Source organism: Molothrus ater, chromosome 8 (assembly GCF_012460135.2).
Source record: "Molothrus ater isolate BHLD 08-10-18 breed brown headed cowbird chromosome 8, BPBGC_Mater_1.1, whole genome shotgun sequence".
In the NCBI taxonomy this organism is placed as follows: domain Eukaryota; kingdom Metazoa; phylum Chordata; class Aves; order Passeriformes; family Icteridae; genus Molothrus; species Molothrus ater.
In genome coordinates this window covers 17,196,770-17,209,669 of record NC_050485.2, presented here as the reverse complement: position 1 = coordinate 17,209,669, position 12,900 = coordinate 17,196,770, and the positions used below count along the sequence as shown (strand labels likewise).

The 12,900-nt window shown below is 39.4% G+C and overlaps 2 protein-coding genes across 8 annotated transcripts in view; one reads left to right on the top strand and one right to left on the bottom strand.

Annotated features, from left to right (window-relative positions):
• The window catches only part of FAM13C (family with sequence similarity 13 member C), a 47,776-nt gene extending 36,950 nt beyond the window's left edge, over positions 1-10,826 (top strand). For 2 of the 5 annotated variants that reach the window (XM_036386019.2, XM_036386016.2), the window contains 5 exons: positions 3,184-3,267; positions 5,538-5,633; positions 6,854-7,050; positions 8,016-8,117; positions 8,884-10,826. In XM_036386019.2, coding sequence (XP_036241912.1) covers positions 3,184-3,267; positions 5,538-5,633; positions 6,854-7,050; positions 8,016-8,117; positions 8,884-9,007 — 603 coding nt within the window. In that variant the 3' untranslated portion in view covers positions 9,008-10,826. Of the gene's footprint in view, positions 1-3,183; positions 3,268-5,537; positions 5,634-6,850; positions 7,051-8,015; positions 8,118-8,883 lie in introns of all 5 variants that reach the window. The other 3 variants (XM_036386017.2, XM_036386015.2, XM_036386018.2) reach the window with 2 other exon arrangements.
• Positions 10,622-12,900, bottom strand: part of PHYHIPL (phytanoyl-CoA 2-hydroxylase interacting protein like) — a 54,697-nt gene continuing 52,418 nt past the window's right edge. For all 3 annotated transcript variants that reach the window (XM_036386022.2, XM_054515662.1, XM_036386020.2), the window contains exon 5: positions 10,622-11,873. In XM_036386022.2, the coding sequence (XP_036241915.1) occupies positions 11,339-11,873 (535 nt within the window). In that variant the 3' untranslated portion in view covers positions 10,622-11,338. The remainder of the gene's footprint in view (positions 11,874-12,900) is intronic.

Genomic DNA, 12,900 nt, shown 5'->3' with positions numbered 1-12,900 from the left:
CAATACAGGCTTGGAATATTCTCACAAACAAGGAAGCAATATAAATTAGATGTTTGCACATTACAATATTTTCATTTTTTTAGAACAAATCTTATTTTCTTTTTGTTTTCTTATGGAGAGAACTTGTGTTTTAAAAACTATCTGTTAGCAAAGGTGCTTGGTAATAGTTATCAAAACTGCTGGGGAACAGAGGCTTGAGCAGGAATAACATGAAATCAAATTGATCTATTCCAAAATGATATATTTTAGTAGCTCCCTAAGCATAACATCAAAAAAGATTGGATTTTGATTATGAGTCATCCTGGACTTTTGGGGGAGAATGAGGTTTGTGGCACCAATGATGTGAAATGAATCAAGGATGTCTGTGGTAACAGCAAAGATCAAAGGCTTCATTTCAGCTACAAACAACTTTGGTGTTACTGTAGATGTATTTTATGTGCAAGATTTTGTTTTCTATATAACATTTAGATCCTGCACTAGAATCTGAGCTAGATTAATAGTAAACTAAGCAGCAGCTAAACTTTTTTTTTTTTTTGATATTTAGTTATTTTGGCCAAAGATAGCATTTCCATGAAAGCCTGCCAAGTTCTCCCCTGAAGTTCCCTGTGGAAAACCTCTAAAACCCAGCTGAAATACAAGTGGGAGCACGTGTGTCCTTAGAAAAGTGCAGAGTAAGATCCCAGTATATCTAAAGAGTACAGAGCACAAGACCTGAATAGGAAACAGCAGAATATGGTTTCCAGAACCAAACACCCCTCCTGCAAAAAGCCTGTGAGTAAAGTCATTGAATGAGAAGGCGAAGAGAAAATTTGGGTTGGCCTGTGCGTGGCTCAGTACCCCACAAAGGGGTGGCCACCTGTTATTGTTTGTATCACATAAATTACCACCTCCCAGTATATTACTGGGAGATGGTATTTTATGTAATAGCTCATCTTGGGTTTAGCTACAAGGCTTTAGGAAAAAAAAAATAGGTTAAGAGTACAAATGTAAGAGTTCAAGAGATAAAAGGCAAAAAACACAACTTTAGTAATACTGCTGAAAATCCCCCAAAAATAAATAATATTAAATAGTAATAAAGTAATACTGCACCAAATCCCCCAAAAAACAAATCCAAGACCCAGCTCCCAGCTTGGAATCCAGTGTGAGTGTTGGGTGGCTGTGACTGTGCCTCAGTGCCCCGGGGCAGCAGCAGCTCTGTGCTGCTCAGCTCTGGCTCACAGCCTTTCCCAGAGGAGCAGGGCTGGAGCTGGCCTGATGGGAGCTGGCACTGCTCTATGGAGGTGTCATGTCACTCGTTGCCTTTCTTTATACTTTTTGTTTCTAAGTTTGTGTTAAATGCTGCTTTGTAATGAGCACCACACATCCCTAAGTGGCAGACCAAGGCCCTGGGAACCTGACTCTGTGCTTGCATGGAAACAAAGCACTGCCTTTGACAGGCTCTGGGAAGGCCCAGCTCTCACTGGACTGTCTGTCCTTCTGTCCCCAGTTTGTATTTTCTGTCTGGAAAAACAATAGTGAGCTTCAAGGCATAAGCATGCAGGGAACAGAACAGACTAGTAAGGAAGATAACTGTACACAGCATTTTGTGTGCCTCTGTTCCAAGTTATGAAAACCAAACTACTATCTTATCTTTAGGAGAAGTCCTCCTTTTCTTTCTTTATATATCACAAGTAACTTTTGCCTGCTGTATGAATGTTTGCAGCCTGTCCCCCAAGGCTTTTCTCAGACTGGCTCCTCTATGTATCTGTCTTCTCATCATTGACCCACTTCAGTTCATATTCTCCTTGGCTATGAAGCAGTGTTTCTATTTAATTAGCATTGAATCTCCTGCTGCTGTATGTAGCCTACAGTCCTAAGATGTCTCAGACAATTCTGTAGTTTGTGACTCCAGCTGCCTTCTCTCATTTTGAAATTATCAACTATTTCCAACTTAGCTGAATACCAACCTGTCTTGAGATTGCTAATAAAATGAGCTTTTGAAATAGGCTCAAATGCTAAGCCCTCTTGAGATTCTTTCTCTTGTGTAAAATCAATATTAATGATCACCCCATTTCTTCCCAACCACTCAGCTGCTCCAGGCTTAATAGTTTTTGAAAGAATTAACCTTGTATTAATTGCAGAACTAGCTATAAATAAACAAATTGGCTGATTTATAATATTCCTGCATTCTAGTTAGCAGCTCATTTCTTAACATGAATGACAGACGATTTTAGAGTGATTAACTCATGCAGACCTTTTAGGAAAATGTGATTAGTAGTTCTGATTAATGGCTCTGTGCTGTTTTTGCATTTGAGCATCAAAGAAAAAAGGTTTTGCTCCTGTTGAAGTTAATAGCAAGGTGCTCTGATATTAGAAGAGTGTCACTTCAAGGCTGATTTATTTTTAAAGGTAGGATCTAATTGGTAGTCACTTTTTAGTTGTCACTACAAGCCCCCTTGTCATCAGCTCTCTGCAGAAAGGCCCCCTGTGTGTGTGCCCCAAGTCCATGGTTCTTCACATGACTTCATCTCCCCCAAACCTGGGAACACCTGGCCCTAGCTCATGTGGCTCTGTTGTGACCTGGCAGAGACTCTGGGAAGTGCCATTCTCTTCCTGTGTGCCTTGGTGTTCTGGCCCAGGTGAAAATAAGCAACTGTCAGGAGCAGGTCTAGCTGGGGAAAGGAGGAGACAAATACCTGTTACACTGTGTGCTCCCCACAGCACACACCTGGACAGATACTGATATTCACCAGCACTGAGAAATCAGTGTTCTTTTGGTACCAGTGATTCACACTGCAATCTTTGAAGAGAAATAAGCTGTTTGCCATTACAGGTTGGGTTTGCATTATTAGATCTTTATGTTCTACATCTCCTACCAGCCAAGGCAAATCTATTTCTCTTTCTTGATGAATAATTAAAAATTTGAGGAATGCTCTCTATGAATTTTTTCAGCTTTCTGAGTATTTTGTCTAGAATGGTGGTTGTTCTCATTTTTACAACAAAACATACTTAATATATATGTCATGTAATTTTGGACTCTGTTCTTGCTAAGTTAATGCCAAGTCCCCATTGACCTCAGTGCAGACAGAAATAGAATTCATTATTAATGTTTATTTGGGAAGAAGAGATTATTAAACAGATATGTACCTGTACCCTTGTCATGAAATCCTGACTCATAACCTTATAAATAACTTTTTTAAATAGGATATGACAAAAAAGCAAATGGCTTTGGAAAAAATCAATCTTCAGAAATGTCTACTATATTTTGAGAGTATTCATGGACAACCTGTAAGTATGCCATGGAAAGACAGATAAATTAAAAATTATCTAACTTCTCTCACCAATATTTTTGGTATATTAAATATATTTAGATGAATTTTACACAATTAACATAATTTTAGTTATTTGAAACTAATTTTCTGGTAGAAGTGTTGTTTCCTGATACTGATGAATTTGGTTTATATGTTAGAAATTAAAATAAAATAAAAAGTGGCTCTGTATCTCTCCATGATTGGAAAATGCAAGGTTTGAGGATTTAATTGGAAGATTATATATTCACAGGAGATTTGGCTCTGTTATCATGTATGATTAAAATGCTTATCAGCTGAGGAAGGTTTTATACAGGGCACCATCTGAGATATGACCTACAAAATTACATGACCTGTTGTATATGTTTGCCTTTACTACACAGTAGGACTTAAACTATTTCTTAAAATCTCTTCAAGGGACTTCATTGCTGAATGTAGGTGCAAAGAAAAAAATGCCAAAATTGGTGAGATGATGATTTGAGAATTCCACAGCTGAGGAATTTCTTTTTGATATCAATGTCTGTATTCTTGTGAATGTCTGTTTCTGGCTAGTAGTTGTTGTGGTAGAGGAAAATGGAACTTGCACCACTGTTTGTTGAAAATTATGCCAGCTGTTAAAATTATGATCTGTTTCTGACCTCCTTTTTGCTTATCTTCTTTGGGCTTGGAATGAGAGCTGAGGGATGGAGTGAGTATGCAAGAAGGGTATGAAGAAATTATATTTCCTAAGAAGGAAAACAGAAAAAATAAATTATTAGTGCCATGTAGAGATAAAAGAGACTTGATTCAGAAATAGGAAAGAGAATAACAGGGTGCCTTTGCAGCAGAGGGTTCAGAGAGTGTGTTCTGAGGACTGAAGCAGCTCTGTTACAGCAGCCTTGAAACACAGTGCAGTGTGCTGGGGCTGATGTTTGCCCTGTGACACCTGGTATGGCTCAGCAGCATCTTTATCCAGAATTACCTGACAAGGTCAGACACAGAGACCACTGAGCAGGTTTAAAGCAAAACAAATTACCTCTTCTGGCTTGTTTGGCATTCCCTGGAGCTCTTACGCGTTGTAGATAAATGGAACATGATGCCTGGGGAAGAGAAGTGGGATAAACAAGCCCTGACATTGCACAGTGAAGGGTGGCTCTAGAAGCAGTCCCCAAGCACTCCATCAGCCAGATGTGTGCAGAGTCCCCAGCCTGTGATTGTCTACTGTCCCCCTTGCTCCTGCTGACCAGGCATTTGTCTGTCTGAGCAGCTCTGGACTACTGTCTGTGCCATCAGCCACTCTGTGTCTCTTCAGACCTGCCATGTGTTCACTCATCAGAGCTGGGTGCACCTGGGCCTCTCTGTAGTGCCAAAAATCAGTGAAATTACACCCAGGGGGTGCTCATAGGTGTGGGAGCTGATGGGCAGAGGCTGATGGTGGACTAGGGAGCAAATGACCCTGTTTGGACACTTTACCACTGAGAAAATTGTTATTTTGGGGGTGTAGGGGTGTGGTGGCATGGTGTGGTTAGTTGGCTGGCGGGGGGGGGAGGTGATTTGTCTTGTTTTTGGGTTTTCTTCCCCCTTGTGGAATTTACTTGCTGCTTTTTTTTTTCTTCTTAGTGCAGTAAGTCAATCAAGTGCACAGCTAGCTTCCTTAAGGCATATTTTTGTATTTGTGAACATTTGTGGCTGGATCAGGCACTTAGCACCTGATTTAAAATCATATTCCCTTCCAAATCAATGCTCCAAGTGCTCATGAAAGGCCAAGAACAAAGTAAATGAACAGATGGTAAATGCCCATTGTGGAAGGCAGCTCAGGTGAGGAATGCAGACAGCAATCCTGCATAGAGGCAGCTCCATGTGCAGCCTGCAGAGCCTTGTCCCAGGCAGGCTGTGCCATTCCTGCCACTGTCATCACAGCTCAGGAGGTGAGCTGGCAATGCAAGGCACAGCAGCAGCACACCTGAACTCCTCTTGCTCTAGCAGCAGCCTCAGAGAGAGAATAATTTACCCTCTGCCTGGGCAGTGTGGCTCAAGAAAGTGAGAAACTATACTGGGTATTCTCCATTAGAGAATAGATTGTCATTTTCCTTTTCAGAAATTGCATTGATTAAATTACACTTCCCATGGAATATCTATTGAAGCAAAATACATATCTGCTCATACTCTTCTAATACCTTTCTCAGCTTTACAGGAGAAAATGAGAATCTTTTAAATGTACCTTTTTATTTTAATTTTTGAGGGCTATGTTTTGTTATGATTTCTCCTTAGGTCACTAAGCAAGAAAAGAGTCTCATGAAACCTCTTTACGACAGATACAGAATTATCAAGAAACTTCTGGCTGCTCCATCTTTGATCACGACAATTGTAAGTTGGAAAGAATTCATCCAATGTCAAGGAAACATACTAAATGCTGGGTTTGATTTCTACCTGTATGTCCATTTAGCAACCATAGAACTACTGATACCAAAAATCCTGCTCATTGGTTAATACAGGGTGTTGATACTTCAAAATGCTCTGTAAAATTCAACTTCTATGCATGCTAGAGATTCCAATGTACAGCAGCAGTTTCTGAGGCAAGAGCTTCAGTGGGCTGGGTAAGACATTGAAGGCTGGCATTAGTTTTCCATTGTGGAAAGCATCTGCAACACAGAAGGAAACCACTCTCTTTCCATGAATGACCCTGCTGTCACTATATCTTACTTTTATATCTTATCAACAATGCTTTTATCAATCATGTAGCACATATATGAAATTTGTAGTACTTTAATATTATATTGGAGCAATGGAACAGTACTGGTCTCATAGTGAGTGAAGACAGTGGAAGTTAATAAGCATGTCTACCAAAAATACTAGTCTAATACTAATTGGGGCTAGGTCAATTAAAAAAATTATTATTGTCTTGTTAGATGACAGTGTAACTTTACATTTCTTTGAAAAACCACAGTGCAAAGCTTGGCATGCTTGCACATGGGTATTTCATTGAAAAATTTCACTGAAATTCCCCCTAAGTGGTACTTGTTAGGACCTTTGCCCTATGGAGTTTTTATGTTTAAGCCCTAGTTTCAATAGCTCAGCATTTTTTTCTGAGGGTGGAGGAATGTGAGCAAGACACCAATATCAGTCTACTCCAGTAGTTAACACTAGTGGCTATAAAACTGTGGAATCTCTTCCTCCAACTCTTTCTACAGGCAAAGCATCTGGATATAATATACACACAGGAGATGTGAATATAAGAGGAGTAGAAGTTCCAGCCAGACTGCATTGTTTACATAAATACAGAATGTTAGTTAAATCTTTGCTACATGTAAAGGCTTTTGGGCAGACAGAAATAAATTGCTGGCTAGAGATACTTAGGAGCAGGGCCAGCTTCTGTCCTTTGCACTCCTGGTAGGCAATGCCACCCAGTGACCCCATGAGTGCTTTCATGAACAACCTCAGGCAGACCTGGTAAACCTTTCAATATGTGTGTTCTGTTTTTAATACATCCAGGAAGTCAGATCCTAATTCTTTACACTGTCAGCCTATTACTGGAAGTATTGTAATGTAAACAATTAATTGGATAATGTTTTGCATTTCCCAAGCAGGAGGAAGAAGACTCAGATGAAGACCATTCTCAAAGCAGCCATGAGTTATCATCTGGCCCAATGTCTTGCTTCCCTGTTGAAGAGCACCTGTGTTACTCACAGGAGGAGAGTGAGCCTGCACATATTTCACCTCTGGATGAAAAGAAAGTTTACAGGCAAACAGCCTTGTCAATGTCCAATTTACATGAGGCAACAATGTAAGTTCTCTCTTCCCCCCCCCCGCCCCCCGACATGTTTTAAAACATTTCTTGTAGACTTTGTAAGTGAAATATGAGCCTTTAAAGAAATATGAGCCATACTTGTTGCAAAGGTACATTCTATACAAAGGAATGATCTAGTGCTTTGTCATGGGAGAGAGGAGGCAGAGGAGATTCATTGTTTGGGCAGTACACTGGTGGTTTGAGTTGTTTATTCAAACAACTTTTTGAAGAGAAAGGTAACTTGTGTCTTCCAGGAACAGATATGTTCTCATACCTTAGGGGATGGTATCTTACCTTTGATTGAAAGGTCTTAGATGCATAAATGAAACTAACTAGACTCTAACACTATAGAAATCAAAAATTACTTAGATTTCTATGTAACTCAATTATGTCCTCAATAGTTTGCTCATAAATGCTGGGAAGATATTTCTGTGTATTTTGTCACTATGCAAAAAAAAAAAAAAAAAAAACTAAAAAATTACCAGGAGCAAATGTCATAACAGAATTCTCTCTCTGATTAAACCCTTATTCTCTGAACACTAGCTAAAACATGGCCTCCAAAAATTATGCCTCTGGGTACCACTAGCATTTCAAGTGCATCACAGTAATGATTGGGAGCAGCTGCAAATAGGAGCAGGGCTTGCATGTTGACTGTAATTCAGTTGCAGCATTTCCTCCTGTGAGATACTGAGCCCTGTCAACTCCATGAATTCCACAGGGAATTTAGGCCAGTGGCAAGGCTCAGTCCTGAATGCTTCCCCTCTTCCATCGACCAGAGTCTCTGCCTTCCTTTATTAGCTGGAACACCAGTAAAGGGGAAGGAGAACTGAGTATGGAGTGTGATGGAATGTCTTGGGGCTCTGGTCAGTGCCTGCCAAGGGCCCAGAGCAGAAGGTCAAATCCAGGGCTTTACAACCCTCCCAAGCACAAGGGGGGTTCATGTTCCTGTCTCTGTTCCACAGGCCAGTTCTGCTCGAACATCTCAGAGAAACAAGAGCTGATAAGAAGAGACTTCGCAAGGCTCTCCGAGAGTTTGAGGAGCAGTTCTACAAACAGACAGGAAGGTAACTCAGCAGAGCCCTCTCCTTGTCCCCTTTGGCTCCTGTTTGTCTCTGTGAGGGTGGACACTCTGGGGTGAGCAGGCCAAAGGGGCTGCACCTACGGGCAGCAAAAAACCTGGAGATGTCTGGTCTCTGGAGATGTCCATCTGTCTCTCTGCTTAGCTCCTTCAAAATGTGGTCATCCATGAGAAAAGCCAGGATTTGGGGATCTTCCAGGACATGCCTGCAATGGGTTTATACCTCAGCAGGATATTCCCTGAGCTGAAAGGGAGGCTGCTAAAAGTCTCTTTCTGAGGATGTCAGTCTGCAGGGAATAGACTTGGCAGTTGGGCCATTTTTAAACATCCAGATTTTAAAGCCAGAAGCCACTGTTTTTTTACCCAGAATACTGGATATTTTTCACTCTGTTTTTCCTCCTCTTCTTTTAGCAAACATTTTTGTTGAAAACCATGTTGGTTTCATATATGGGCACTGTTAACAGTGGTAACTGGTAACCATTTCAAAGCATTATTATGACTTCTCCACATATTTGAGAATTAAGTAATTATGCTTCCACAGCTGTCAAGAAAGTTGCCTATTATATGAAAATTCAGTGTTTTAAAGAATTCTTTATTTCTGTATATTAGAGCTTTTTGGTCCTGTCAAATTATCTCAGTCATTTACAGTCAGTAAAAAAACCCAATCCTCATTAGTTGTTGCGGAATTAATTTTTAAGATTGTTCTCTTCTTACTCATAAAAAGTGATGGTGCTTTTATTTGTTTTTCATAGGAGTCCTCAGAAAGAAGATCGGGTACCAATGGCTGAGGAATACTCTGAATACAAGCACACAAAAGCCAAAATCAGGCTCCTGGAGGTTCTCATCAGTAAGCATGATATTTCCAAAACAATTTGAAGTGAATGCAATGCTGTGGTACCGTTCTCTAGGGAAAAAAATATCCAAGCAAACAAACAAGTAATGAAAAAGAGAAAGTAATTTTACAGGTCTTGGTCTGCTGCACGATTATTTGACACACTGAGATTTTTGATGCACTTTACCAATTATAATAGCTGTGATGAGAGAGGACAGCAATATGCAAGAATATTAAGCACGGGTGAGTGGAATATAGTATATATTTTTCCTTTTGAAAAAGCCTTGAAGTGCACTGTGAGAATGTTAAGAAATTAAAAGGATGCTGAAGTAATGTAGATTCTCAGTTTGACCTGCTCTAAAAGTGTGAGGAAATGTTCTGGAGGTTTTTAGTACATCTTAGTACATGCTAAAGTGCCACACGTTTGTTTCCAGAATTAACATGTGTTATAATTAATTAGTAACGTTGGCTATTAGGGTGCTGATTCACTACATTGAAAGAAATGAATTTGAGTGAGTGAAGGAAACACTTAGAACATACTCTAGCTGTCAAGAAAGAGCTGCCATTCAATTCCAGTGGCTTCAAAGAAAGGTGCATAGGAAGAAGCAGTGCCAGGGATGGGAGCAGAGCAGTGATGCTGCTTATGCAGCAAAAGGCCAGAACGAGACTGCCAGACAGAACTAGTGGTGTTACAGGAATAAGAGAAAGTGCTTGGCAAAATGAAACAGCTGCAAGTTGCTGAGAGAAGATGGAACAAATGTACTGGCTGCTGTCCTTTTCACTAGTTCACAGGACATGGCTCACAGAATTTAGAAGTCAGTAAATAGATCAGCTACATGCTAATTTTGATTTCTCTATTAACCTTTGCACTTTGGTTTGCCTGACACTATAACATTTGCTTCTCTAACTACCAAAGCTCGTTTAAACGCATGCACTTTGTAAAATGTTGAAGTACTTCTTGTGTTATAAATTGCCACATATATATATATAAAACAGGACTAGATTACTGCATTATGCTAAGATATTTTGGATAGATAAAGTACATGGTATATAAGTGAGTGTCACAGTTATCTGATGAGGACTGCTAGACTTCTTGTTTACTGAAAATAAGGTTAGAAAATGTTATTTTTCCATTGGAGTTATGCATCTTTCTTAACTTTCAGAGCACCACACTTTGTAATACTAAGGAGAATTGTCACCGTTTATGGTAGGCCATTGGTGTGAAAAGTGGGACTAGTAAGAGAAAGATTATCAGCAGGTTTTGTACTAGCAATGAAAAGCAGGGAGTCTGGGAAATTCCTACCCCAGACAGAAAGGAGGAAAGAATTACTTAAAGAAAAAATAAGGGACTGGAACCAGTTGAATCATGTTTAGTGTTTTGCTTTACCTGTCATTTCGTATTGACCACATAGTATAAGCAACCTGTTTTTTTATCTTGGTAAGAAGAAGAAGATTTTGATTTTATAAAGCCTATTATGTACCAACCATGTTTGTATTTATCTAGTATGTAATGGCATGATTTGGAAGATGTACACATCTTCAAGTACTAGGGAGGAAAAAATATGAACACTAAAAAAAGGAATTTTTTATTTTTCAGCCGTTTGTTGTTTCAGTGTACTGATTTAATAATTTATAACTTAACTTTTATGAATCAGAAATGGTCTTCATAAATCTGTTTTAATTAAAGTCATCTAGAGCAACAGGAACAGATACAGAGCTATTTGAAGTTTACAAACTACATCTTTGATAAGGGAAAATGATTTAATGACATGTATACAATTGATATTAAAATGTAATCTATATATTCTATATGATTGTATAATATTTTATACAACAGTACAAATAAAATATTTTTCTATTATATTTATTATGTCGAGACACAGTTTCTGTTTTCAGTTAGCTAATATAAATAACATAAATAACACTGTCAAACAACACGTTGGAAGTGCTGACATTTCTAGGCTCTGAAATTCAAATCATGCTGCAATTACAACCTTTCATGCTGTTCAGTTATCCCAGTACTTGTTCAGTAGTTAAAATGAATGCATATTTAAACACCATTTATAAGCCGTTATTTTTATTTTGCTAAAGCAGTTTATATAGGATTTTGTTATGTTTGGCAAGAAACAGAAACAATTTTTGCAGCATCTAGGTATAAATGGTTGCCAGAAAGAAATCCAGGACTTCTAATCATTTAAAGCATCGGGAGAACAGAAGGGAAAGAGGGAGAGAAGAGATCCTAAGAAGGCTATTGGAGGTTTTGAAGACCGGTAGTTGCTTTTGGTGACAGCGGCATGTGCATGCTTCCGACAGAACTGTCTGACTATGGAAATGGGCAACAGAGGTTTGAAGGCTCCTAAGGAACGAGGGCAGTTTTAACGTCCAACACTGATATTGCAGGTCTTGCAGCTGGGATCTTTCTTTGCATTTGCAGTAGACAAGCTCATTAGTTGGTGACCAGTAATTTCAGCAACTGTGCCAAGGGAGAGATCCACAGGATCAGTGTAAATTACTTCCAAAATAACATCCTGGGCATGATGGTAAACCATGACCCCGTCTTCTTCGTCGCAGGTCAGAAATTTGTTATCTTTGATGTTCAGCTGGGGAAGGCGCTGCTTACAGAACTCATCTCCCGGTGACCCCACCGGGGCGATCACGAGGATGACGTAGTGGTAGGCTGTGTACATGCAGTAGAAGTCTCCAAAGTACAAGTTAGTATTTGGGTTGAAGAGTTTTTCAGCTGCAATCTCATACCTGTATCTTCCATAGGGTGAATCTTGGGGTGGCTTGCCAGTGTTAAACTCAGTGTTGCAGCTAAAGAAGATGCCTTCCAGCTTCCCACTGATCGGAGAGCCATGGCTGCCACTGTTATCCTTAACAGAGGGCTGCATAGCATTCCCATGATGCTCTCTACAAATGAAGCACTGGTATTGTTTATTTTGTAACACATAGTAAAGAAAAAGTGGAAAGTTAGGACATCATGCTGTTTAGAAACAGGACTGAAGGGACACAAAGGAAAACCATTAAACTGGAAGACAGGGTCTTTTTTGTGTTGACCACATAGTATAAACTGTTTTTTATCTTGGTAAGAAGATTTTGATTTTATAAAGCCTATTATGTACCAACCATGTTTGCATTTATCTAATATGTAATGGCATGATTTGGAAGATTTAGTGTCAGGGTCTTAGGACCAAGAAAATCAATTGCCATCAGACTTGGGAAGAGCTAGAATAATTCCTGTTTAAGGGGAAAATCTGCTTTTCCAGCCTGCTTTCTCTGTCAGCGGTCTGTGTATCAAAAGCGGGCAAAAAAAAGCACAAACAAAAAAGCCCCCAGTCACAAGTATCTTTAATTAGCTGATTTGTTCAGACTTACACTACATTTCTAACAATAAACACATGTTGACTATTGCAAGTCAGTCTCCATATGCTGAATATACTGTTTGTTAATATGTATTTTTAGCATAGGCAGTATATAGTTCATGTAGAACACTGCCAGTGAAAGTTATTTCTGAAGGATGCTTTTTAGAGAGGTTATAGGAAAGAATGTACTGTCTGCCAGTATTTTTTGTCCCCAGATGATAATTTCAAGTCTAATTGGTCTACTGCTGACTTCAATCAGTGCAGAGCTGGGCACAGAGAATTAGGCAATTTGGTTCGTTTCCATTTTGGTTGGTATCCAGCTTCTGCAGTCACTAGTCCTAAGGGGAAAAAAAGACTAACTTTTTTTTTTTTTTTTTAACTTAGCTCAATTTTATCCAGTGAAAAGAAATATAGAATGCACAAGTGAATTTTTAAAATCCCAAGTCCCAAATTGCATTCAGCAGCATTAGGCTGCAAAATTTAGGAGAATACTCCAAAACACCCCCTCTAACCCTCCTTAGCACCTGAGACTTTAGGTATAGCAGGGCATTCCCAGTATTTGTGTCCCACCCAAC